The sequence below is a fragment of the Castor canadensis genome, chromosome X (genome assembly GCF_047511655.1).
Source record: "Castor canadensis chromosome X, mCasCan1.hap1v2, whole genome shotgun sequence".
Lineage (NCBI taxonomy): Eukaryota > Metazoa > Chordata > Mammalia > Rodentia > Castoridae > Castor > Castor canadensis.
Window position 1 is genome coordinate 76,521,775 of NC_133405.1, and position 26,031 is coordinate 76,547,805.

General features: G+C 38.9%; 1 protein-coding gene, 1 non-coding gene and 1 pseudogene across 2 annotated transcripts; 1 reads left to right on the forward strand and 2 right to left on the reverse strand.

Annotated features, from left to right (window-relative positions):
• Positions 1-728: 728 nt before the first annotated feature.
• On the reverse strand, positions 729-833 carry LOC141420045 (U6 spliceosomal RNA). Its single transcript, XR_012444754.1, has one exon. It is a non-coding gene; the product is annotated as a U6 spliceosomal RNA (small nuclear RNA).
• An 8,828-nt stretch (positions 834-9,661) lies between these two features.
• On the reverse strand, positions 9,662-12,818 carry Magee1 (MAGE family member E1). Its single transcript, XM_020178070.2, has one exon. The coding sequence runs from the start codon at positions 12,588-12,590 to the stop codon at positions 10,191-10,193; it is 2,400 nt and encodes a 799-aa protein (XP_020033659.1). The 5' UTR covers positions 12,591-12,818; the 3' UTR covers positions 9,662-10,190.
• A 4,625-nt stretch (positions 12,819-17,443) lies between these two features.
• Positions 17,444-17,583, forward strand: LOC141420171 (small nucleolar RNA SNORA51; annotated as a pseudogene).
• The last annotated feature ends 8,448 nt before the right edge of the window (positions 17,584-26,031 follow it).

The window sequence follows — 26,031 nt, forward strand, 5'->3', positions numbered from 1 at the left end:
TCACTTTCACATAGGGTCAGAATGCAAATTTCTGTTCTTTTTCTCTATTTATTATAAATTCTGTGTTTAATCTCTTTCCTTTCTCATATCACTGTAAGCAGTTAAAAATAGCCATGAGGTTTCGTCAACATTTTACTTAGAACTTTCTTTCACCAGATATATTGACTCATCCTACTTTAATTCTGCCCTCCACAAAGTGCTTGGGCATGTATACAATCCAGCCAAGTCTTTCCTACAATATAACAAGAATGGCTTTTACTACAATTTCTAATACTTTGCTCCTCATTTCCATCTGGGACCTTATCAGAATGACCTTTACTGTCCATATTTCTTTTTTATTAGCACATACTAATTGTACAATATGAGGGGCTTCATCATGATATTTCCATGCATGCATATAATATACTATGATCATATTCACCCTTCAATTACTTTCTTTACTCTACCTCCCCCTACTTTTTTGGTGGTACTGGAGTTTGAACTCAGAGCCTCATACTTGCTAGGCAGATGCTGTACCACTTGAGCCACACTGACAGCCCTATTACTCTTTCTTATTCCCTTCCTCCACCCCCTTTTTATCTTGCAATTTTTAAATGAGTTTCAATATGAACTTTTCATACACGTACTTCAATAATATTCTCCCCACCAGTGGTTCCCTTTTATGTTCATGTTCATTTTTTTCTTTAGATTTAGCTTCTGCATATGAGAGAAAACTTGATGATCTCCAGAAAAATATGGAGTGCTTCATGAATTTGCATGTCATTCTTACACAGGGGCCATCCTAATCTTCTCTGTATCATTCAAATTGTAGTAATGTGCTGCTGAAGCAAGCATTACTGCCCATATTTCTAACAGCATTCTGCTAATGACCTCTCTTCTGAACCTTGACCAGAGTCACCCTTAATACTCCATTTATGGAAAACTAGGGTTTTGCTAGCCTGTTCATTCAAACTCTTCCAGAGCCTACCCATTGCCCATTTCCAAAGCTGCTCCTACATTTTCAGATATCTTTTACAGCAACAACCATAATTCCTGGTACCAACTCTCCGACTTAGTTCACTTTGTCTCTTAGAATACTACAGACTGGACAATTTACAAAAAAATACATAAATAAAATTTCTCGTAATTACAGAGACTGGAAAATTCAACATCAAGGTGTAGGCACTTGGTAAGGGCTTTTGGCTGTACCAAAACATGGCAGAGGGTATACACAATGATAGCAAGGGAGCATATAAGCTCAAGTCTTTCTTCCTCTTCTTATAAAGCCATTAATCCCATAATGGCTCCACCCTAATGGCCTCATCTAATCCTAATTAGCTCCCAAAGACCCTACCTCCAAATACCATTAGCATACAAATTTGGGGATTAAGTTTCCAATGTATGAACTTTGGGGGACACATTCAAACCATAACAGTATGTGAGAAATGAATATATTAAATGGATTAATTTAGCCATTCCACAATGTATACATATATAAAAATATATAATACACTATAAATATATATAATTTTTAACTTGTCAATTAAATTTCTTCTTTTAAATTTTACTTAAAGGATAGATGTCTTACACTCATGTTTACTGCAGCACTTATTCATAATATACAAGTTATGGAATCAGCCTAGGTGCCCAACAACAGATGAATGGATAAAGAAAATGATGTGTGTGTGTATGTGTATGATGGAGTATTATTCAGCAATAAAGAAGAATGAAACTATGCCATTTGCAGGAAAATGGATAGAACTGGAGATCATAATGTTAAGTGAGACAAGCCAGTCTCAAAAAGAAAATATCGCATGTCTTCTCTCCTATGCAGAATCTAGACCTAAAATAATAATATTACATCATTGGGGGAGGACCAGAGGGAGGGGAGAGGGAAAGGAGAGGCCAACAGGGGGTGAATATAATAAATATCATTATATATATACATACATATATATGAAAATAGCATAATGAAACCTACTAAAAACTTTTAAAAAGGAGAGAGAACATGGGAGGGGATTAAGAAAGGACAATATAAACAGGGTAAATTTTATTACAGTGCATATATGCATGTATGCAAATGTCAAAATGAAACCTCTTTGTACAATTAATTTATGCTAATAAAACTTTTCCAAATTAAATTAACATATGTTAATCATTTAACAAGTGTAAGTAAACATTTCTTCAAAATGTGTATATGATGTCAAAACAAATGGTTAATTCCATGAAAAAAATACCCAACTGAAACTGACTACTAAAATTTTATTTGTCAGTTAAGTGTATTTCTTTATCATATCCTGGATATTTGGAGCTTTAAGGGCAAATGAATATTTAACAAAAAAAGGGACATGAACATAAAAAGGGACTACTTGGGGGGACAGGAACCAGCAGGAGGGAGAAGAGGGAAAAGAGAGGGTGAAGAGAAAATAAGAGGGTGGGGAGATGGTGGGAGACCAAAGTACATTACATGCAATTATGAAAAGATCGTAAAAATTGGCATGAAAATTAAAATTGTAAGGAGAATTGTAAGGGGGAAAAGAAAGTAATAAAGGGGGCAAATTTAATCAAAGTATATTGTATATATGCATAGAAATATCACAATGAAACCCCTTTGTACAATTTATATATGCTAATTAAAAAGAGAAAGAAGAAGAAAAAAAAGAATAGGAGCCTTGCAATTCAGTATGAGAGATATATCTTCTTATTGAAATACTTAAATATATCTCACATAGGATTAATACATGTACACAGATAATTTTATATATTCATAGTTCTATCTAAATTTATAATTTAAATTTATAAGAATAAATTTTAAGATGAATAAGTAAAGAAGCAAAATATAATCTGTGGGACACATTACAGAAAGCAGTGATGGAAAGAAATTTATCTCTAAAAGCATATATTGAAGACAATAGGTTAAAAAACAATGACCCAAACTTTAATGCCAAAAAACTGGAGAAAAGATAAATTAAAACCAACTATAAGTAGGAAGATGGAAATAATAAATAGCAGAAATGGATGAACTAGAAAACAAACAATAGAGAATATCAACAAAGCCAAGCACTGGTTCTTTAAAATTGATGATTGATAAGTATATGTGCAAGAAAGAAAAACCAAATCAAGGAGGGAGGTTATAATTTCAGATAGAGAACCCTTACTAAATGTATTTTTAGCAAAAGCATAAAAGAAATTCATTCATAACCCATGCATATATCTGAAGTATTCTGTGCAATGAGAACAGCAAATGAAATGGCCCAGACATGATAGCTTGTCTGACTTGTTCAAGAAGCAGACCAAATAAGAGAGGTGAAGTTAGAAAGAAATTGTGGGCCAGATTATATGGCTAAGGTGTATACTGTGAGCAAAATAACACACTAGAGGAAGATTTAAGTCACACCTAAAAATTATACACAATCTTACAGAATCCCTGTCTATTGTATTGAGAATAAATCAACTAGATCAAAGTCAGAATTAGGAAGACAAATTCTGAGCCTACTGCAATATCCAGGTGAGATGTGAACCCCCACAGGAGTTTTCAGATTCTGGGTTTATTTTCAAGGCAGTCATCAGAATTTGCTGACATATTGGATTTCCTAATATTCTTGAAATGAAAGATCAATCAAGTATGTGCCCAAGCGTGTACACTGAACAATTGCAAGAATGAACTGACAATTTATTAAGATGAGTATGTATGGATTTATAGAAGGAACAGATTTGGAAGTGAATACCAGGAGCTCAGACTGGGGCATATTAGAATTTAATGCATACTACATATCTAAGTAAAAATTTGAGAAATCAGTTGGGTATGAGAGGACTTCAGGGTAGGTACACACACTCTGAAACTTGAAATACAAATTCTGACCCTCCACCATATCAAGTCACTTTTTTTTTTGGCAGAACTGAGGTTTGAACTCAGGGCCTCACATTTGCTAGGCAGGTGCCCTGCCACTTAAGCCATGCCTCCAGTCCCTCAAATCACTTTTAAATCTAGGAACTAGATGGATGAGAATAACTAGGGAGAATGTATAAACAGAAAAGGAGAATTGCTACAATAACTAACCCTGGGGCATTCTTAGAATTTTGAGAAGGAGGGAAACTGCAAAGGAGACTGAGAAGCAGTAGGCAGAGAAACAGAAGGAAAATTGGGAGAGTATGATTTCATGTGTGTAAAATATTTCAAGAAAGAAAAAATATTGACTATATCAAAAGCCACTGAAAAGACAATTTCTGAGAAGTGATCAATGGATTTATCAATTTAGCAGTCATTTGCAGCTGATACAGTGGCATAAAAACTTGATTGTACTGAGTTTAGAAATAAATAGCAAGAGATAAAAATGAGATATCACTTATACACCTTTCAGGGAGTTTGATTTCTTCTGGAAATGATACTCTGGCTTCTGCTAAGAGTAATCATGTAAAACTGAGCACAGTAGATGATAATTTCAGTTAAATATTGAATGTCAATAATACTTCCCAGAAAGGAAGCAGTAGAAACACTACTTATTTTTTAATTTTAGAAATTGCCCTGATAAAAAATACTTGGTATCTTACGGTTTGTCTCCTTTTCTAGCTTTGCTATTGGCTTTTTCCCTCTTGTTAGCCTTTTAGTTTTTATATTTTGTGTGATTATCTGAGACCTAGGTATTTCATTGCTTCACATCTTTTCATCCAAATCTAATGACTGCCATTTGCTTATCTGATTTATATTCACTGTTAGTCATTGAAATATTTTAATCTATTAAAGTAGAACAAAGTTATTTCACTCAGCAAAATATTCCTTTCATCTGAAAATGACTACTTTGCCACTATCTACTTAATTAACCAGGAACGACTGAAATCCTAGCTACTTGGGAGGCAGAGATCACGAGGATCACGGTTCGAAGTCAACTCAGGAAAATAGTTCACAAAACCCTATCTCGAAAAAACCCATCACATGTCCCACAACTGATGAATGGATCATGAAATTGTGGTATATATATATACACGATGGGGTATAGGTACCACAAGGAATAATGACATGGGGTTCTAAGGTAAATGGATACAATTGGAAGACATCATGCTAAGTGAAATTAGCCAGGCTCAGAAACACAAAAGATGCATGTTTTCCCTCATATGGGGAAAATAGATCCAAAGATAAACATATATACATAAACAAGCATGATCATATACAAACTCAAATGTAGAACATGTTTTTAACAGTGGAACTACTCTATGGAACTCAGGGAAAGAGGGAAAGGAAAAGAGAATGATAGAGCATCAGTAATCTCACAAACCATAAGATGTAAAGGTAGAGGATATAAGGATGTGTACTGAAAACTGTTGAAAAATGGGGGAAGGGAGAGTATTCGAAGGGATTGAATAGACCAAAGTAAAGCACACCCACAGAGAGCACACATTTGACATCCCTTTGAATGTCAACTTAAATATTAATAACAAAAATGTGTGTTTTAAGTGGGGTGGGGAGGGGGATGAGTCTAATCGATTAGACTTATACTGTATATTATTTACATTGCTCCCATCGTCTCTCCCCCTCATCCCCCTCCCCACCCCACTTAAAGCAATTGCAAGAGGTTACTTAACTTTGTTTCATATAGGTATTTGAAGTCCATCAACCATATACCATCACCTTAATCTCCTTCCTTCACCCACCCGCCTCTCACTAGAATTGTCACTATGAATCCCCCCTTGTATAATGAATACATCCTAATAAAAATTTATAATAATAATTTTTAAAAAGAAAAAAATCACAAAAAAGGGCTGGTGGAGTAGCTCAGGTGTAGGCCCTGAGTTCAAGCCCCAGTAGTGCAAAATAAATAAATAAATAAAACTAATTAACAAGGAATGACAGCTCTGAATTCCTATAATCATACTTCCTATTCCATACACCAACTTTTATTTATTTTTACTTTATTTTATTCATATATGCATACAATGTTTGGGTCATTCCTCCCCCCTTCCCCCACCCCCTCCCTTACCCCCCCCCAGCCCCTTGCTACCAGGCAGAAACTATTTTGCCATTATCTCTGATTTTGTTGAAGAGAGAGTATAAGCAATAATAGGAAGGAACAAGGGTTTTTGCTGGTTGAGATAAGGATAGCTATACAGGGAGTTGACTCACATTGCTTTCCTGTACATGTGTGTTACCTTCTAAGTTAATTCTTCTTGATCTAACCTTTTCTCTAGTTCCTGGTCCCCTTCTCCTATTGGCCTCAGTCGTTTTAAAGTATCTGCATTAGTTTCTCTGCATTGAGGGCAACAACTGCTATCTAGTTTTTTGGGTGTCTTACCTATCCTCACCCCTCCCTTGTGTGCTCTTGCTTTATCATGTGATCAAAGTCCAATCCCATTGTTGTGTTTGCCCTTGATCTAATGTCCGCATATGAGGGAGAACATATGATTTTTGGTCTTTTGGGCCAGGCTAACCTCACTCAGAATAATGTTCTCCAGTTCCATCCATTTAGCTGCGAATGATAACATTTCGTTCTTCTTCAGGGCTGCATAAAATTCCATTGTGTATAAATACCACATTTTCTTAATCCATTCATCAGTAGTGGGGCATCTTGGTTGCTTTCATAACTTGGCTATTGTGACTAGTGCTGCAATAAACATGGGTGTGCAGGTGCCTCTGGAGTAACCTGAGTTACATTGTTTTGGATATATCCCCAAGAGTGGTATTGCTGGATCATATGGTAGATCTATGTTTAGATTTTTAAGAAGCCTCCAAATTTTTTTCCAGAGTGGTTGTACTAGTTTACATTCCCACCAGCAGTGTAAGAGGGTTCCTTTTTTCCCCACATCCTCGCCAGCACCTGTTGTTAGTGGTGTTGCTAATGAGGCTATTCTAACAGGGGTGAGGTGGAATCTTAGTGTGGTTTTAATTTGCATTTCCTTTATTGCTAGGGATGGCATACATCAGCTTTTAAACCTGTATCCAAATCCAGTTTGGGGGAAATAATAGTTTTTGACTAATTTTGATGAGTCATTGTTTGAAAAATGTAATCATCTGCATACTATAAACTGGAACTTTAGCGTTTACTTAGAGTGGATTAAATGACTACTTAACTAGACAAAAAGGGACTATTACAGAGCCATTCATTAGCAAAACTGTACAAGTATGACAACAATAATCAGTCTCATACATGATTCTTCTCTGTGTAAAAAGAGCTTCCTTTTAGATGATAGCAGTAACAGTAATAATAATTAGAAGAAGACAAAAATTGTAGAAGTTGAAGGAAGCAACAACTAGTGTATGCTGTGATGTATGACTCAGAAGCCCCTACTCTTCAAGACTGAAGTGCTCATCTCTCTCTCCTCTCTCTCTCTCTCTCTCTCTCTCTCTCTCTCTCTCTCTAGTCCTGGGGCTTGAACTCAGGGCTTACACCTTGAGCCACTTCACCAGCCCTTTTTTGTGGATTTTTTCCAAGATTCCAAGATAGGGTCTCACGAACTATTTGCTTTGGTTGGCTTCAAACTGTGATCCTCCTGATCTCTGCCTCCTGAATAGTTAGGATTACGAATATGAGCCACTGGCACCCGGCTCCTCCATCTCTTGAGGGTGTTAACAATTGTTGTGTTTGCAGCTGAGTATCTTTTTCACAGATTACTCCTGTCTGAAAAGAATTGACGTTCCCAACGTTGCATGCCCTTAGCAGAAGTCTGCCTTCATTCAGTGACTAATCAGTACAGGAGCATAAAAGTTTGACCCCTTTTTCCTAATTTGGGACTCTGCAGAGTGGTCCTGCAGAGTTCCATGTGGAATCACTTCTCAAGTTCTTCCTATGTATATTTCTGCTTTCTTTTCTTCCCCACAGGTATTGAACCCCAAACTACTTCCCAATAAAAAAGTTGAAAGAGAAAACTCACTTCATAGTCCTATTTCTGGAAAGATCAACCTGAAATATCACTATGTATTGCTAATTACAAGTCAAGTCCTGTTGTGTTTTACATGTTAACACATTTAATCCTCACAATATTATGAAGTAGGTAAAATTATTATGCTCATTTTACAAATGAGGATACTAAGGTGTAAAGGAGTTAAGGAACTTGCCCAAGGTCTCACATCTAGTAAATATCAGAGAGAGAGAGACACGGTTTGTTCTAAACACTATGATTCTAAACCACATAATCTTAACCACTGTGCTACAATTTCTTTAAACCTTGATACCATGGAGTTTGATTTTCAATAATTTTTTTAAAAAGGCAATAGGCTCTCTGACTTCAATTTATTTCAATTTAATTTTGTTTGACAAATAGCCCTTCTTGATTAAGAAAACATGGCATTTATACACAATGGAATTTTACTCAGCCACAAAGAAGAATGAAATTTGTCATTCACAGGTAAATGGGTAGAACTGGAGAACATCATCTTAGGTGAAGTTAGTCAGGCTCAGAAGACCAAAAACCACATGTTCTCCCTCATATGCAGATTGTAGACCTAAAGCAAATGTAGCAATATTATGGGACATGGGTCACACTAAGGGGAGGCAGTGCACGGAAGAGATAGGGCAAGGGAAGGAAATAAAAAACTTGGATGGTTTGATGTGCTCACTCTACAGGAATGAATATAGAAATCTTAAACTGGTCAGGGCTACCATGCGAAGGGGACTAGGGAGGAGTGAAGAGGACTGGTAGAGATGAACCAATTGGGGTTGTAATACACATATGCATGGAAACAACACAAGGAATCTACCTGTGTAGCTATCTTTATCTTAAATTAGCAAAAACACCATGTTTCTCTAAAAAAGAAAAGAAAAAGAAAAAAATAACCCTTCTTTTCATGAGAACACTCAGAAAGAACTACTATACTAAAATTAGAGCATCTGCCTTCCCTGTACCCCTTATTTTTCAAGTAGGAGTCAAAGTAATCCTGTCAAAATTAAGTCATATCCTTCCCATTCCTCACATCAAAATCCTTCAATAGTTTCCCATATCATTAACAGCACAAATAAAATTCTCATGACATAATTTTTATTAGATATATATGCTGTTCCTCTACTAGGCCTGTCCCTATGTCTCTCCCTGTAAGACACTTCCCACCACATTGACAGCAAGCTTGGTCATGTGACTTGCGTTTAAACATACTATGGTATGTTTAAGCAGAAGCTTTAAGAACTATCACATCATTCCACTATGCTCTTTTACCTCTGCTCCAAGAACAGATTTCCTGTACAGGTGCCAGAATGAAAACAATATAAACAGAATCACAGAGACACCATGAAGATGACTGGTAGAGATGCAAAATGAGCCAAAAATGTGGAGATTTTTTTAAAACTACAGTATAACTCAGAGAAAGCTAACTCATATATCTTAATGGGACCGTATATGACATGCAAAACCCCTCACCCTTAAATCTTTGACTTCGTTTTCTACCACTGCTCCTGAAGATTTTAATCCAGATTTGAATCAGTTTACCCAATCTGGGCCCCCACACCCATCATCTTCTCCAAGGACCACTTTGAACACTCTAGGAATTAGGTTTGATGTGCCTCCTCTTAATTGCCATAGAAATCTCTACTATAGCACTAAATACATCATACTAAAACTGCTGGTTTAAATTATTCGCCATACCCTACTCAGTCCCTGAGTTCTAAAGCAGATGCTATACCCTGTATATGTGTATACTTGTATAACCAGAATACACTACCGTTCTCATTGCACAAAAGAAATTTAATAAATGTTATGCTTGATTTATTACACTTTTATTTTTCATTACATTTTAGTACAGCAAAGCAAATACAGGTAAACATCAATATTCTTTACACAATAGCAGACAGAAAAGGAGGCCAGCCACAACTTAGAATGCTATTGGGATTGTTGTTATATTTGCTTGTTTGTTTAAACATCTGAAGCTAGATCACTTTACTGAAGTTTTTCAAGCTTTCAAGGAAAAGCCTCTATCTATAGCTATATGCTGTATATTCTCTTCCAGATAATGCAGCAAGATGGAATGATTCCCAAAACATTTTATAACACTGTCAAAACTCTTATACCAAAATACAACAGAGACAGCAAGTAGTCAGTCACATTTACTTTACTGGACAGAATATTAAAACAAGTGAAACTTTTCAAGATACTGAACAAGAAATAAATATGAGAAGACATAATGGACCTGGAACACAAATGTCAAATACAATATGTACCCCCCCCAACCCCAACACATGAGACTTGGGCTCTACGCCCAGCCTTGCAAGGCCTCTCTGCGGCACATTTCTTTATCTCAAGTTCTGAACAAGGAACTGCCGGTGCCCAGCACCAGCTCTATTGGCCTCATCTTCCATTGCCTCTCTGTACTGCTCTGGCCAATCCTGTGGATCCTTTCTGTGGATTCTGGCCACATATCGCAGGGCTTTCATCTTGGAGGTTTCCAAGCGGGCTCTTGGGCCCCATACAAAATCATATTGCACTGGATCACTGTCAGGAACGCGTAAACTGTCTATGTAGCGCTGACTCAAATACCTACAGGTAATCACATGCTTTCTCCCATTTTGCACCCCTAATCCCCTCAGAAAGGCCCAGACTGCAGACTCTCTAGCATGGTTGCCCATTATAAAGATGAAGCTTAAAACCTGCATCAGGAAGTTGTTGCCAGGCCTATTTGGACTGTCTACGATCTCTTCGGTATCTTCCATTTCTCTTCGGTTGAACAAGGTGTAGGAGTGATTCCTGGGATCAAGTACCACTAGTTCTGTCCCATACACATGGTTCAGGGTGCGAGCAGCGCGATTCAGGAGGTCAGGAAACACTTTGCTGCACTCTCGGCCAATATAGTACAGAATTCCTTTCTTTGGTATGGGCAGCTTAGTTGAATCCATAAGCAGAAATAACTGCACCAACTTCCTTGACTTACTCTCCAGTCTTGACTCAGGCCATGAATGTGGGGGATATTTTGAGGGATAGCCAGTAAGGTCTGAATCATGCATTGCTATCTCTGCAGCAGCTTCTTCAAAAAAGGGCCTCCTAAAGTGAGGGACAGCTGGCCAATCATCAGCAGCAGCTCGAATAGCATCTTCTTCCAGAGCCTCATTGTATTGCTCTGGCCAGTCCATAGGGTCTTTGTTGTAGATCTTAGCCATGAACTTCAGAATTTTCATCTTGGTGGTTTCTACGTGGGATCGGGGGCCCCAGAAAAACTCGTACTCTACTGGTGTACAGTCAGTTATTGGCCTGTAGTCCAAGTAGCGTTGCCATACAAACTCGACAGAAAGAAGTCGCTTTGGGTTGCCAAAAATGGAAAGCCTCCTCTCGCGCTGCACCCCCATCCTCCAGAGCATTTCCCAAATCTCAGCCTCCTTGGCTTGGTTGCCATTTAGGAGTATCTGTCCTAGGATCATCATGAGGAGGCCCATCTTTGGCCCGTTTGGGCTGTCTTCTAACCCATCAAAGGGCACAGGTCCCAGTTTGTTAAGCAAGATGTAGGTGTGCTCCTCAGGGTCAAGCTCCCTCAGTTCAAACCTAAAAATGCACTCCAGGTGGGCCGCCGTTCGTCTTAGGATCTCAGGAAACTGGTTGCGATATTCTTTAACAATGAATTGCCGCATTTCAGATTCCCTGATAGGGTACTTGCTTTGATCCTTCACCAGCAGAAACTGCAACAACTCAGCTACATTCTGTTCCATAGGGTCCTGGGGCTTCAGGGTAAGGGCAACCTGGGCAGTGCCAAGGCCCATAATGGTAATGGAGTTGGAATTCTCCCGGTCTCTCAGGACCTGGAATTCCAAGGGGCCTTCCGCACCTTTGGGGCGTGCAGAGTTAGCAGAGGTCTTGGCCTTGGCAACACTGGAGCTTGGCAAAGCAATGGAACACTCTGAGGAGTCGGGATCCGCAGAAGCACTGGAGCTCAACAACGCATCAGGGCTCTCACAGACAGTGGGCATCCCGGAAGTGCTCGGACCCTCAGCAGCCGGCATCCGGGAAGTGCTGGAGCCCTCCTGCGGGATGCGCAGCATTGAGGTGCTTTGGCCTTCTACACAGAGCGGCAGCGCGCAGGTGCCGGGTGCCTCAGAAGCGGCGGGCGGCATGGAGGTGCTCCGACCCTCATCAGGGGTAGGCGGCCCAGCGGTACTCGGGCCCTCACCGGAGGGGGACGGCACGGAGGTGCCCTGTCCATCAGAGGCGGTGGGCAGCACAGCGGTGCTCGGGCCCTCATCAGAGGTGGGCTGCACAGAGGTGCTCAGGCCCTCAGAGGCAGTGGATGGCACGGAGGCGCTCGGGCCCTCACCGGAGGGGGGCGGCATGTTGATGACGGGTCCATCAGAGGCGGTGAGTGGCACAGAGGTGCTCAAGCCCTCACCAGGGGTGGGCGGCTCGGAGGTGCTCGGGCCCTCACCGGAGGGGGGCACGTTGATGCCCGGTCCCTCAGAGACGGTGAGCTGCCCGGAGGCGCTTGAGCCCTCAGAGGCAGAGGGCGGCACAGAGGTGCCTGGGCCCTCAGAGGCGCAGAGGCCCTGGAGATTCTGAGGATCGCTGAGACCCTGGGGAACGTCTGGGTCTGGCATGGCAGCGGGGAGATCGGGGGCGTTAGGGGCCTGCATTTCACCCCAGCTGCTGTTGTGCGCAGTGGCTTTTGCACTGCGGCGGCGGCGACGGCGCGAATTCTGGCTTACCAGCGACATGGTCCTGTCGACCGGCGGGTGGGAGCAGACACCGACAGGCCCGCAGAAAAAGGTGTGTAGGTGCCTCGGCACAGAATTGCCGCTAGCGGTAATGCTGCTGCTGTTGCCAAAACCAAAGTTCTGAGCAACTCACTGGAGCCGAAATTAGAAGTGGTGGAAAAGAAGGAAGATACGTACTAGCCAACAGTCAACGCTAGTCTGTATACTCGCTTCTCACACTCCGCCTTCTGCCGCAGTCCGCGCAGGCGCAGTCGGGCTCTGCGACAAGGCGACCCCGCCCAGCTCAGCCCCGCCCCTCCTTTGGGTCTGAAAAAGTGGACGTGGTGATTTCGCACCAAAAGCGCCCTGACGGGAGGGAAGCTTTGGTATAGGGAGACAAGGAGCTAGAAGCAGACAGGGAACAAAAATGCAGGTAATAACTGCTTTTCCCAGTTAGTGTATCTATTGGAAGAAGGTTTATATACAAAGTGCCAGGTAGCTAATATCCTTAGAATTTGCCTCGTTCCCAAAACTGCTTCAAGAAAAATGTGCATGGTCTCTGGAAAGGTGCAGCTCTCATCCCTGCCCCTATCCTTTCTGTCATTTTCTTCATTTAAGTCTAGTAACTCCTCTCCTACCACTGTGAGCTAGGAAAAACTCTTTCTAGAGGATCTGAAGGCCTGGTATTTAGTCCTAATTAGGAAGCCTGTAATAAGATTGAAAGTTTTACTATCCTCAGTCCCAGCCCTTACCCAATACACAGGAACTCAGCCTGCCTTGAGAAAGGCACTAAAACTGAAAGATTTGCTTAATCTCCTCATTCCCCAATCACCTACCCATTTAATAGAGCTTTTGTGCGTGTTTATTGAGATACTGAGCATTAATCATTGTTATCTATGCTGTTTTACTCTGTTGTTTTTCTTGCATTTTTGAGCACATCCAATCCTGACCCATTAGTTCAATCATTCAACAAACACTGATCATCTGTCTAGAAGTAGAGTTAATTTCTTTGTCCTCAAGGAGGTGACAATGTAAAGGTGGGACTCAGACAAAGATACAATGAAGGGAAGTTTTCTAGAAGTTTTTACAGAGTACAGTTGAGGTGAGGGTCAGTTCTACCTGTCAATCTAGAAAAGACTTCAATAGAGTTTGTGGTGTTTAAAAGATAAATGAGTGGGTATTTACCAAAAGGACAAGGAAAAGCATTTCAATTGAAAGCAGCACAAAAGTAGTGAGTTAAGAAGCAAACAGTGGAGTGCAGAGATAGGTTGATTTTAAATAGGTTGGGGGGTGGGGAAGAGAGAGAGAGAGAGAGAGAAAGACAGATTACTACTGTTGATTTTCTATTGATAATCTGCTTGCTCTTAATGTTCCCACAATAATGGAAATAGACTTTTTTAATACTTGTTTGGGTGGGAAAATAACTGATTTCAGCTGTGTGTCAGCACATCTGTCTCCAACTGGAGAAGCAGTTCCACATATGCCATGCATCCACTTCCTATAAATCTGGGAAAGCCCAATGCAGACATTATGCAAAGGAACCTATTCAGAGGGGGAGGCACCAAATGTCTAACTTATTTCTAAGCTTCAGAAGCAAGTATAACTAAACTAGGGTTCAGTGATTTCCAAAGATCCTGAAGTTGTCCAAACCTTATAAACTAGCAATTTTACATCTAGAAATAGATCCTAAGGATATCATAAGTGATAATAATGCAAAGATTTAGCTAAAATAGTTTTCACTTTTCTAAGATAGCAGAGCTAAAAACTATATGAATGCTAAATAATTAGAGGCCAAGTTGTGGTATTAAAATAAATAAATAAATCATTATGATAATATTAAAGAATTCCATTTCTGGTAATGTGTAGTTGAAAGTAATGTGCCTGCCAAAATTCAACTAGACATTTTGAGAAAAGAAACTGAAGGGCATCAAAAACCACTAAGACAGCAGCAGAAATCTCCAAACAATGAAGTCAAGTCTTGAAAAGTCATGATCTCATGGGGGAAAAAAGGAAATGCAAAGAGGTGAACTTCATATTGCATGCAATTTTGTCACTGAAAGGATTTAATGATTTGTAAGTTGACAATATGGAGCTCTAAACCTGCTGAAATTGTCCATCAAAAATAAAGGTACAATAAAGACATTTAGCAAGGTGTGGTGGTGCAGGCCTATAGTCCCAGCTACTTGGGAAGCTGAGGTGGAAGGATCATTTGATTCCTTGATTCCACAAGTTCAAGACTAGCCTCAGCAGCACAGCAAGATCCTGTCTCAAAAAATAGGAAGACATTTCTAGAAAACGAAGCTGAGTAAACTGATCACTGGTAATGAAATAGTGAAAGGAAAAGTTCCCATAGGAGAATGAAGAGATGCAAGAAATGGACAGTGATGGAAACGGTAAATATGTGGGTAAATATACATTATGACAATGTGAAAAAATAACGACAGTAACAAAAATAATATGAATTTCCTGTGTATTATATGTAGAATTAAAATAGTGAAACTGTACTGAGTTCAAGGGACTTGGAGACTGATCAAGTACCACAAGGTGGCAGTAGCATCGATTTTCACTTAACCCTTTGACAGGTTTGCAACGGAGTGGGAGAGGGGTTGTCAAAGCCTGAGACCCTCCAGAGGCTGGTTGCCAGCTACTACCCAGAAAGGGAGAAAGACAAGGGAACTCCAGGGGAGAGGAGAACCAAACAGCGAAGATATAAATCTATGTGACATCTCTCAGAAGCACAGCAGGGAATCTCTAGGTCAGAGAGCTCTGAAGGGCAGTAGAGTTTTGTTTTTTATTATCCCCCGGTTTATCTTACCTATGGCTAATATATTGTACAGTTTCAGACAGGAATACAAAGCAGGCAGCCTCTAAGTGGCTAAAAACCTGGTTATTCAGGCTATATTTAAAAACAAATTATTGTATCAAAAATTGGCAGGTTTTTGAGCTAACAAATCTCACCTGTTTGAAGAAGTAAACAACATAAGGACCAATATACAGAGGCTAACTCAGGGTCATACACAACAATTCATTCCCTGGCCTCATGTTATTTTACAATTTAAATTGTACATTATTTTGTAGTGCCTAATTTGGGAGACAATGATAGAGCAAAAATGCTTTAAGGGCATAAACTAGGATTTTTTTTTTCATTTTTCTTTTATTATTCATATGTGCATACAAGGCTTGGTTCATTTCTCCCCCCTGCCCCCACCCCCTCCCTTACCACCCACTCCACCCCCTCCCACTCCCCCCCTCAATACCCAGCAGAAACTATTTTGCCCTTATCTCTAATTTTGTTGTAGAGAGAGTATAAGCAATAATAGGAAGGAACAAGGGGTTTTGCTGGTTGAGATAAGGATAGCTATACAGGGCATTGACTCACATTGATTTCCTGTGCGTGGGTGTTACCTTCTAGGTTAATTCTTTTTGATCTAACCTTTTCTCTAGTTCCTGGTCCCCTTTTCCTATTGGCCTCAGTTGCTTTAAGGTATCTGCTTTAGTTTCTCTGCATTAAGGGCAACAAATGCTAGCTAGATAAACTAGGATTTTAAAGCCCTTTCACAGCCAGTCTACCCACTTAGTGGGAGAAACACAGGAGAATAGACCATAAAAGGAGAATTTGATTTGATCAACTGTTTAGTCAATAGAATGACATTACGACCCCTTTGATACATATTCCTGGCTATGTATAATATTTGGTGAGTATTGTCTGCATTCAGCAAGACATGCTGAAGTGCACAGACTCCTGCAGCAGCCCATAAGCTATCAGGGGCTATGCATTTATCTACCACCATGGGCCATAAGTACGATGAGATTCTGCCAAGAGCTCCAGTCATTGGGTTGTTTAATTGGTATAAATAACTCCTGTGCATACCTATTTGTATGTTTTTTAATTTCTTATGTGGGATCCTGCATTTGTGCTAGTCCTACTGTTCCCAAAAATAGTGATCATAGGGCAGTGAGCACCACAGGGACCATTAAGAAGACTCATTTGTACAGTAGGAAAGTTGCAGCTAGTGTGGCTTGTGAATGAAAGTACTTGGGGGTTCTACTGGAGAGTAAACATTATTGGAATTTTGAGCCAAAACAAAAGAAACATTTTCCAGAGTTAAAAGTAGAGGAGCAAACTTATGATAGAGGAAATCACCTTCCTCTGCCAGTATTTTGTATGTTCTTGTGAATATTACTGTTTGATGTCAATAGTTAGAGGGAACTTGCTCATCTTGATAAGTGATGTTTGTAGGGGATCTTGTCTAGGAAAGAAGTATTATGCCATGTGTACTAAAATGAGGTTAGCAGAAGCAAGTCCAGTGTGCAGTTAAATTTGCCATCTCATGCTGTGGCTGATGCCATATGCAGGTTTGGGAAATTGAAATTTTTTATTTTGGCAGTACTGGGATTTGAACTCAGGACCCCATGCTTGTTAGGCAGAAATTGAATGTTCTTCCTTGTTTATGTTGGTTTGCACTGGTGCTTGATTTTCCTGATGATTACAAATTGTAAATAACATCGGAGTGTTTCCATGGGCCTGTCATAAGCTTCACAGGAATTCTTGGCAATTTGAAAAAAATTGTCAATTTAACTGTGCACCAGATTATGTCCTGAACTATGGAGCATTCACATATGGGATCCTCACAGGTTAGCCACAGATTTCAAATATGAACACAAATTATATCATACATTTGGCTCATTTCTGTCTGCTTATCATGATGATGCTGTATTTCAGTGCTCCATCATTTCCATTCCCAGGGAAACTTTTCTACAGAATCCATTTGTATAATTTTTAATAGTCTTAAGGGTTACCCCTTGGGAGCTGGCAGTGCCAGAATGCCAGTAGATTTCCTCCCAAGTTAGCTTGAATATCAGCCTTCTCGTTTTGTTTCTATCTCTTGTAAGGTGAGATGTGTATTGAGAGAATGAATACACAAGTGGACAGTGGTTGAAGCAAAGTAAACCTACTCCATATACACCCCAGCTCAGGCACTGCCTGGTCTGTATTGTGAATGGGGAGACATAGGAGGAAAAAAGAAAAATAGAACTCTAACTCACAACTTTTAGCAATCTGCTCAGGAAACCAACCTCCTCACCTACATTAAGCAGCCTGGAAGCTTGCTGTTATGAGTCAGACTTCATAGAATGTCAGATTGTTATCATTCGTAATCTAGGAAGCTATGGAATAACTTCTGTATCAAATGGCCAAGACTTGATTAGTAACTAAGAGCTTCCCTATTTTTGTCCCTGCCTCCAACTTTAGTTCAACCAGAGAAAGCCAGATATGCAACTTTAAGTATTCAAATAGGATATGCCACTTGTAATTGGCTGGCCTGAGGCTTTCCTTCACTAATGATCTCCAATTAGCACATACCTGAAACCTTCCCTTTTTCCACCATAAAGCTTTCTCACTCTTCTGCCTGCCTTTGGATCTCTGCTAAAACACAAGTGGCAATGGTTGACCCCCTGGATGTAGTAAGCTCTGAATAAATAGCCTTTGCTTTTCACATTTGGTTCATCTATGTTATTTCCACTGAAGTCATTTTAGGATCGTCCACAAAAGTAATATTGGGGCTGGGGCTGAGGCTCACTGGTAGAACACTTGCCTAGTATGTGTGTTGCCCTAGATTCAATCACCAGAAACACACACACACACACACACACACACACACGGAGGGGGGGGAGAGAGAGAGAAAGAGAGACAGAGACAGAGTAACATTGGTTGAAAATGTCCCCCAAATATTTCCCAAGTTTTTACGAATGGTATTTGGCAGGTCCAGCAATTTTCCAATAACTGTAGGGAAATAGTTCATTTGGGTAGAGAAACTCCCAGGTAGAGAGCAATTAGCATGGGATCAAATATGTTTTTGTAGTAATTTTCTTTGCTGTAAGGCCTGTAAGATCTATGATTTTTTTTACTGTGGTAGCCAGCCTTGAAATTGTTAGAGCCAGCTTCCACTGAGTATTACATAATACTCGAGGTTGTGAGCAGTTAGGCTGTGGAACAATTCTCAAGTTGTAGTCCATGATTTCTTAGATATGCCTTGATCCAGGTAATACTATGTAGTACGTATTGTTTTACTTGTTTATATTGATTGCCAGCAGGGAGGAAGTCCATGGTATGGTGCTCTTAGCCACTTAGTACAATATTTTTCTGTCTCAATAAATGGGGCTTATACTAGAGGGGAAAAGATTATAATAGGAAATAAGGACAATAGTTGTAGGGACTTACATTGTTTGCATTTATCATCATCTCATAAATATTTTTATTTTGGAAATCTTCTAGGGCTTTTGGGATTGGTTAAGGATTACAGCATTTTTTTGAGACAGGGTCACTATTATAGCCCATGATCTTTCTGCTTCAGAAGTACTGAGATTATAAGTGTGTACCACTATGCTTAGCTTGAATTATAGCATTTTTAACTTGCTTGCAATAATCATGAGCATCCTGGTTATAATATTGAGTACACAGTACCCGTATGCATTGCTTAAATGGGACTTGAAAACTGGTGGCCCACTGAAACATTTATTTGATGGCAGTAGTTAATAATTATGTGCTTAGTCTGATTTGAAGAAGATAGACCATAGAATTTAGAAAGTATTTATGAATCATAAGTGATACCTTAGAGTCTGGCTTAGCTAGAATGGATATTGTTTGTAGTAGTAGAGGTAGAAAGAGTAGTAGCAGTGGTGTTGATGTATGTGGTTATATTGGTAGGATTGGCCTACCCATATAGCCAACAGTATGATTTTCCTCATCCCAAAACTGACCCATGTTGTGTGTCTCCCTGTGGTGGCCCTGTGACATGTTGATTCTAAACATTCTTTGTCAGTAGTAGGGTATGGATTGCCAGGGATAGAGTGATCCACCAATGGATGTGTAGTCCACACTGGGAAAAGTAAGAACTTCTCAACTGAGGAAGAGCCACAGCAACAGAGTAGGGGTTAAAGTCAGAAATTATATGCAGCAAGAATTAGATCTGATTGTTCCCTGGGAATTACTATAATGGTGTTAGCTTGTCTGAGGGGATTAGTTCCATCTCCTGGGTGTTGGGAGCAGGTCCAGGTTTGTTCTATAGAACCTTTAGTAGATTAAAGTATGTGGGTTGCAAATAAGGACACCTCTCTCTCTCTCTCTCTCTCTCTCTCTCTCTCTCTCTCTCTCTCTCTAAAGAGTGGTGGATGACTTCATCAGTTTATTCTGGGTCACAGGCTGAGGATGGTTCCATAGTTAATTGTCCACAGTGAGGAAGAAGTAGCTAGACTCTGGTTTTCTATGAGGGAGAAAGGTAAGGTAAAAGAATCTGTTGGGTGTTTGTTTGTGTGGCAATGCCTGGGCTCTCATGTTCATGAAAACTAGTAATGGATTGTGTCTGTTGTGAGTATATATACCAGGAAAGGTCAAAGCATCACTGTTCATGGTTTTATTTGTTGTGAAGCTCAGTATGGGGCAGTTATGAAATAGGGGCATAAATATCATGTGATTAGGACTATGGGAAGTATTTTTGACCACTTGACAGACTATTTTCCTCCAAGTTCTCTCCATTACCTTTGTTTTAAAAGCCCATTATCTTCCCGTGTTACTTGCTGCCAGGAAGATAGTTTGTAAAAGACTCAAGCAGCGTTATTTTGTAATGCCTATTTTTTTCATTTTCTTTGTTGTGAAATAGAGGCCTTGATCTAACTATATAGCTTGTGGCAGTTGTAAAAGCTGTTTTTCTAACTATTCAATAACATTAGCAGAATGCACAAGACTATTCAATAACATTAACAGAGGTTTGTGTCTTGTATGAGTAATCCAATAAAAGACCTGTAGAGGTATAATTATTAATGCACATTTAAGGATTCCTGCCACAAGAGAGAGGCTAAATGAAATTGCGTTGCCAGTTTTGTTTATTATTGTGTTTTTTGTCTTTATTTTTGTTTTTTGGCAGTACTGGGGCTTGAATTCAGGGTTGCACGCTTGCTATACAGGAGCTCTATACATTGAACCATGCCTCCAGCCTTTGTTTTGTTTTTTGAGAAAGAGTCTCACTACATAGCCCAGGCTGACCTTGAACTTACAATTCTCCTGCCTCAGCCTTCCCAGGAGGAAGGAATCCCTGTTAGGATTACAGTCCTGTGCCACCAGCCTGGCACTTTGCCAGTTTTGATTGGCCCTTCTCTATAAACACTGTATTGTATAAGGATAGATTTCTGGCATTCCTAATGGCTTTGTGTTAGTGCCTCTTCACTGCATTCATTCCTCTATTAATAATCCAATTTTTGTAGCCCCCTGATGCCCAAATTCCCTGATCTCTCATGTGCCCACTGATAGAATATTCTGAGGATCCTTTCTCCATCAGGAGACCAACCTGCTTCAGTGATTTGGTTAGTTTGTTGACTTTGGTATTATAAACTCCCTACTCTGTGTGGGGTTGAGTCATACTTCGCATCTATTTTTCTATGGTTATTTTGGAGATGGAGTCTCACAAACTATTTGCCTGAGCTGGTCTCAAACCACAATCCTCCTGATCTCCATCTCCCAAATAGCTAGGATTACAGGTGTGAGCCACCGACACAGAGTTTGTGTGATGTTTGATATAAGACAAGGCATGGTACACCAAGAAGAGTAGACTAAGAGTCACTGTGGTGATTTTTCCCCATCTCTTTACCCCAAATATATGTTGTTTGAATACTTTGATAAAGTAATACCTTTGCTTTTTAAAAAATTTTATAGTGCCTATTATCCTCCTTCCAGTCTCCATTGAGCAAGAGGCAGACCTATTTCTAGAGGATTTAACAATCAACCTCAGTGACAGGGTATGTGACTATTTCATCATGGCATGGTAACATTCTAGTAGGGCTGAATTTAGCTCTTTCCTGGAGTGGCATTACCATTTTTATAAGTAAGGTGATATCAAGACAAAGATGGAATAGGAGTTCTCTGACTCTACTCTCCCTCACAGAAATTCAAGTAGTAACTATTCATAGATAAGAATGCCTTTATGAGTATCCAAAGGTAGGAAGTGAGGCTTAGACACACTCTTACACTGCAGAACTGAGAAAAGTCACATTGGGAGGGTAAGAAGACCAATTTCGCTTTGACTATGTTGACCCTCTCCCAAGCTGGCACAGGACCACACACAAAGGATTCCCCTAAGGCCATGATTTCCACAATGGAAAAGCAGCTGCTCACCATTCTAAGAACTTTTTCAAGAAACCCAATCTTGTCTTATACCACAAGAAATATCGAGGGTATCAGGAAGAACAGACCACCTGGGATTACTTAAAAACAAAGAATAGGAGTGGTGCTCACAGTGATCAATACACAGATCTTGATAGTGGTTCTGCATTCAGGCCAATGGGGGAACCACACCAGAGAGTATCACTCTGCAGAAAGCAATATCCACAGGCCTACTAGGCTCAAGTGCCTAGTCAGATCCCTTGCCCAGCACCAGTCCTCTTATTAAGTCTTCCCCAGTCTGGGAAGTAAGTTCAAGTCAGCAGTTTCCATGGATAAAGTAACTGACCCTGCTTAAAACCAGCAGTCCAGCAGAAACCTAACCAAGCCCCAGTGCTCTCCTAAAGCTTTTACCAGGCCAGGAGACAAGTGCATGTCACTGATTATCCATGAAAGGAGCATCTGTCCCTGCTGAAACCCAGCAGACAGTGACAATGCAACCCAGCTTCAGTGCTCTGCTTAAGGCTACCCTAGGCTAGAACAGGCCCAAGTCCACATTTATCCACCCACGCTAAGTGGCCAAGCAGTGACCCCAGAAACCTTGTCCTGCTTCAGAGCTCAGCACATGGCACTACCCAATTATAAATTCCAAAACCCAATACTACTCACCTAAGAGTATAGCCTACAACCTTGCCCAGATGATCACAGTCAGCAATTTAAACTAACCACAGAGTGCAGCCAGTGATTTTATAGCACTATAGAGCATAGTTAGTAATTCCATTCAATCTCAAAGCACAGTCATCATCTCTATCCAACTGGTGAACCTAATACCAAGGTCTGCATATCTGGAGTCACTACCAGCTGGCCCATTGGGAATCACAGGCTAGACTAAATAGTGAAGGTCTATTACCACCAAAGAATATCTGCAAAGGCCAAGAGATGCTTATCTCTTTAAATGCTCAGGCACTAATGCAAGAACATAAAGACTATGAAAAACCAGGGAAATAATCACACCACTAAAAGAAACTGAAAAACCTCCAATAATAAACCCTGAAGAAAGGAAGGTCTATAAGATGTCTAATGAGGAATTTACAATAATCCTCCTAATGAAGTTTAGGAAGTGAGAAGAAAATTTAAGTAGAAAATGGAATGAGGGGGGAGAAATGACCCAAGCATTGTATGCACATATGAATAATTAAAAAATAAAAATTAAAAAAAAAGAAAATGAAATGAAATTTAGAAAATATTTCATAAACAAAGAAACAATAAAAAAGAAATCCTACAGATAAAGGATATAATAATTAAACTCTAAATTCAACAGAAAGCTTCAGCAGCACACTTGAACAAGCACAAGACTCAACAAGTTCTAAGATAGGACATTGGAAATTATTAATCCAGAGAAGCAAAAATAAAAAAGAATGAAAGAAAAAAGAAGAAAGCCTACAGGAATCATAGGACATCATCAATAGGGATAACCTGTACATAATAGGAGTTCCTAAATGAGGAAGCAAAAAAAGCCCAAAGAAGTAATGGCTGAAATTAGTCAAATCTGGAAAATTTCTTTAAGGGAGCTTAAAGGTATCCAATCAAACTCAACCCAAAGAAGAGTTCACAAAGACACGACATAATCAAATTATCAAAAATCAAAGACGAGTAGAGAATATTGACAACAAGAAGAGATAAAAATAGCACATTCAAGGAAATCTCTATATGTATATCATCAGATTTCTCAGCATAAGTCCTGCAGGCCAGGAGACATTAGACTGATATATTCAAAGTACTAACGGAATAAAACCATGATGCAAAAATACTTTATCCATCAAAGCTCTTCATCAGAAATTAAGGAAAAAATGCAAACTTTCTAAGACAAACAAAAGCTAAGGGAATTCATCACTGTTAAGCTGGCTTTACAGGAATTTTTAAAGGAAGTTCTTTTTAAGCTGACATGAAATGCTGATAATGAATAACAAAACACAAATGAGAATTAAAAAAAACTTCAATGGTTTAAGTACTACATAGTCACATTTGAAATTCTGCAATACTGTAAGGATGATGTGTAAAGTGATTTTTCCTTAATATGAGGATTAAAAGATAATACTATTAAAAATAACTACAGCTACAATAAATTGATAAGGGAAACAAATTATGTAAAATATGTCTTCACATCAAAATTATACAGTGATGAGTAATGAAAGTATGTAGCCTTTGTACATGATTAAAGTTAAATTATCAGCCTAACATAGCCTGGTAAAAGAATAGGATATTTCTGGCTCATGATAACCACAAAACAAAAACCTATAGTAGTTGCACAAAATATAAAAAGAAAGGATTCCAAGCATATCACCACAGAAAGCCATCAAACCACAAAAGAGGCAGCATGATAAGAAAAGAAGGTAACCTAAAAATGCACCAGAAAACAAATTTCTAATTGGTCATAATAATTCTATACCTATTAATAATTACTTTGAATGGAAATAAATTCTCTAGTCAAAAGGTATAGAGTGACTGCATAAAAGTACACAATCTAACTTTATGTTGTCTATAACAGATTCACTTTACTATTAAGAACACATACATTCTAAAAGTGAAGAGATGTAAAAAGTTATTCCATGCAAATGGAAAACAAAAGAGAGCAGGGGTAGCTAATATGTCAAACAAATTAAACTTTAATTTAAAAAAACTATAAAAAGAGACAAATAAGGTCATTATATAGTGACAAAGTGGTTGCTTCACAAAGACAACATAACAATTATAAATATGTATGCACTCAACTTTGGAGCAACTAAATACATAGAGAAATTACTAAATGTTTTGATGAGTAAGATAAACTGCAAAATAATAATTATATGAGACTTCATGCACTTTTGATCACAGACAGGTCATTCAGACAGAAAATCAAAAAGGAAACAGTGGACTTGAATTACTCTTCAGACTAAATGAACCTAACAGACACATACAGAATGTTCTAACCAGCTGCAACAGAATACACATTTTTCTTAAGCACACGCAGAACATTCATCAGGATAGATCAATATATTAAGTCATAAAATAAGTCTTAAAATTTTAAGAGGGTTGAAATCATATCAAGTATCCTTTCAGATCACAATTTCATGAAATGAGAAATCAACAACAGGAGAAATCTTGAAAAAAATACAGAAAGGCATGGAAATTATACAACATGCTCCTAAATAATCAAGCAATTACAGAAGACGTAAAAAGTAATAAGAAATACTTTGAGATAAACAAAATGGAAACATAGCATACCAAAACTTATGGGATACAGCAAAAGCAGTTCTAAAAAAGATATTTATAACAGTAAATGTTCATATAAAAAGAAGACAGCTATCAAATAAACAATGTTATATTTCAAGGAGTTACAAAAAGAACAAACAAAAGCCAAAGTTATCAGAAGGGAAAAAATAACAAATATCAAACCAGAAATAAACTAAAAAATAGGAAAAAAAAATCAATGAAACTTAAGACTTCTGGTTTTGAAAAGATAAACAAAATAAACAAACCCTAAACTGGACTAACAACTGGGAAAAAAGAAAGAAGACTCAAATAAGTAAGATCAGAATGAAAGAGAACACATTAGAACTTATGCCAGACAAATACAAAGGATCATAAGAAACTACTGTGAACAATTGTATGCCAACCCATTGGGTAATCTATTAGAAATGAGTAAATCCCTAGACGCGTAAGTCTACCAATGATGATTCTTCAATAAATGAAATCTGAGCAGACTAATAATGGGTAAGAAGATTTAATCAGTAATGAAAAGTTTTCCATCAAAGTAAAGTTGAAGATCAGACATCTTCACTCTTGAATTTTACCAAACATTTTAGAAAGCAATCATACCAATCCTTCTCAAACTCATCTCAAAAAATCATAGTAGAGAGAATACTTTCACACTCATTTAAAGACCAGCATTACCATGATACCAAAACCAGAGAAGGACACTAAAAGAAAAGAATATTATAGGCCAATATTCCTGATGAGCATAGATGCAAAAAACCCCATCAAAATATCCACAGAACAAATTCAACACAACATCAAATGAATCATTCACCCTGATCAAGTGGGATTTATCTATGGGGTGAAAGGATGACTCAACATATGCAAATGAATAAATATGACACACCACATAAGCAGAATGAAGGATTAAGACCATACGATCATTTCAATGTATGCAGAAAAAGCACTTAACAAAATTCAATCCTCATGATAAAATCTCTCAACAGATTAGGAATACAGGAAGTGTATTTCAACAACAACAACAAAAAGATGTATGACAAAACCATAGCTAACACC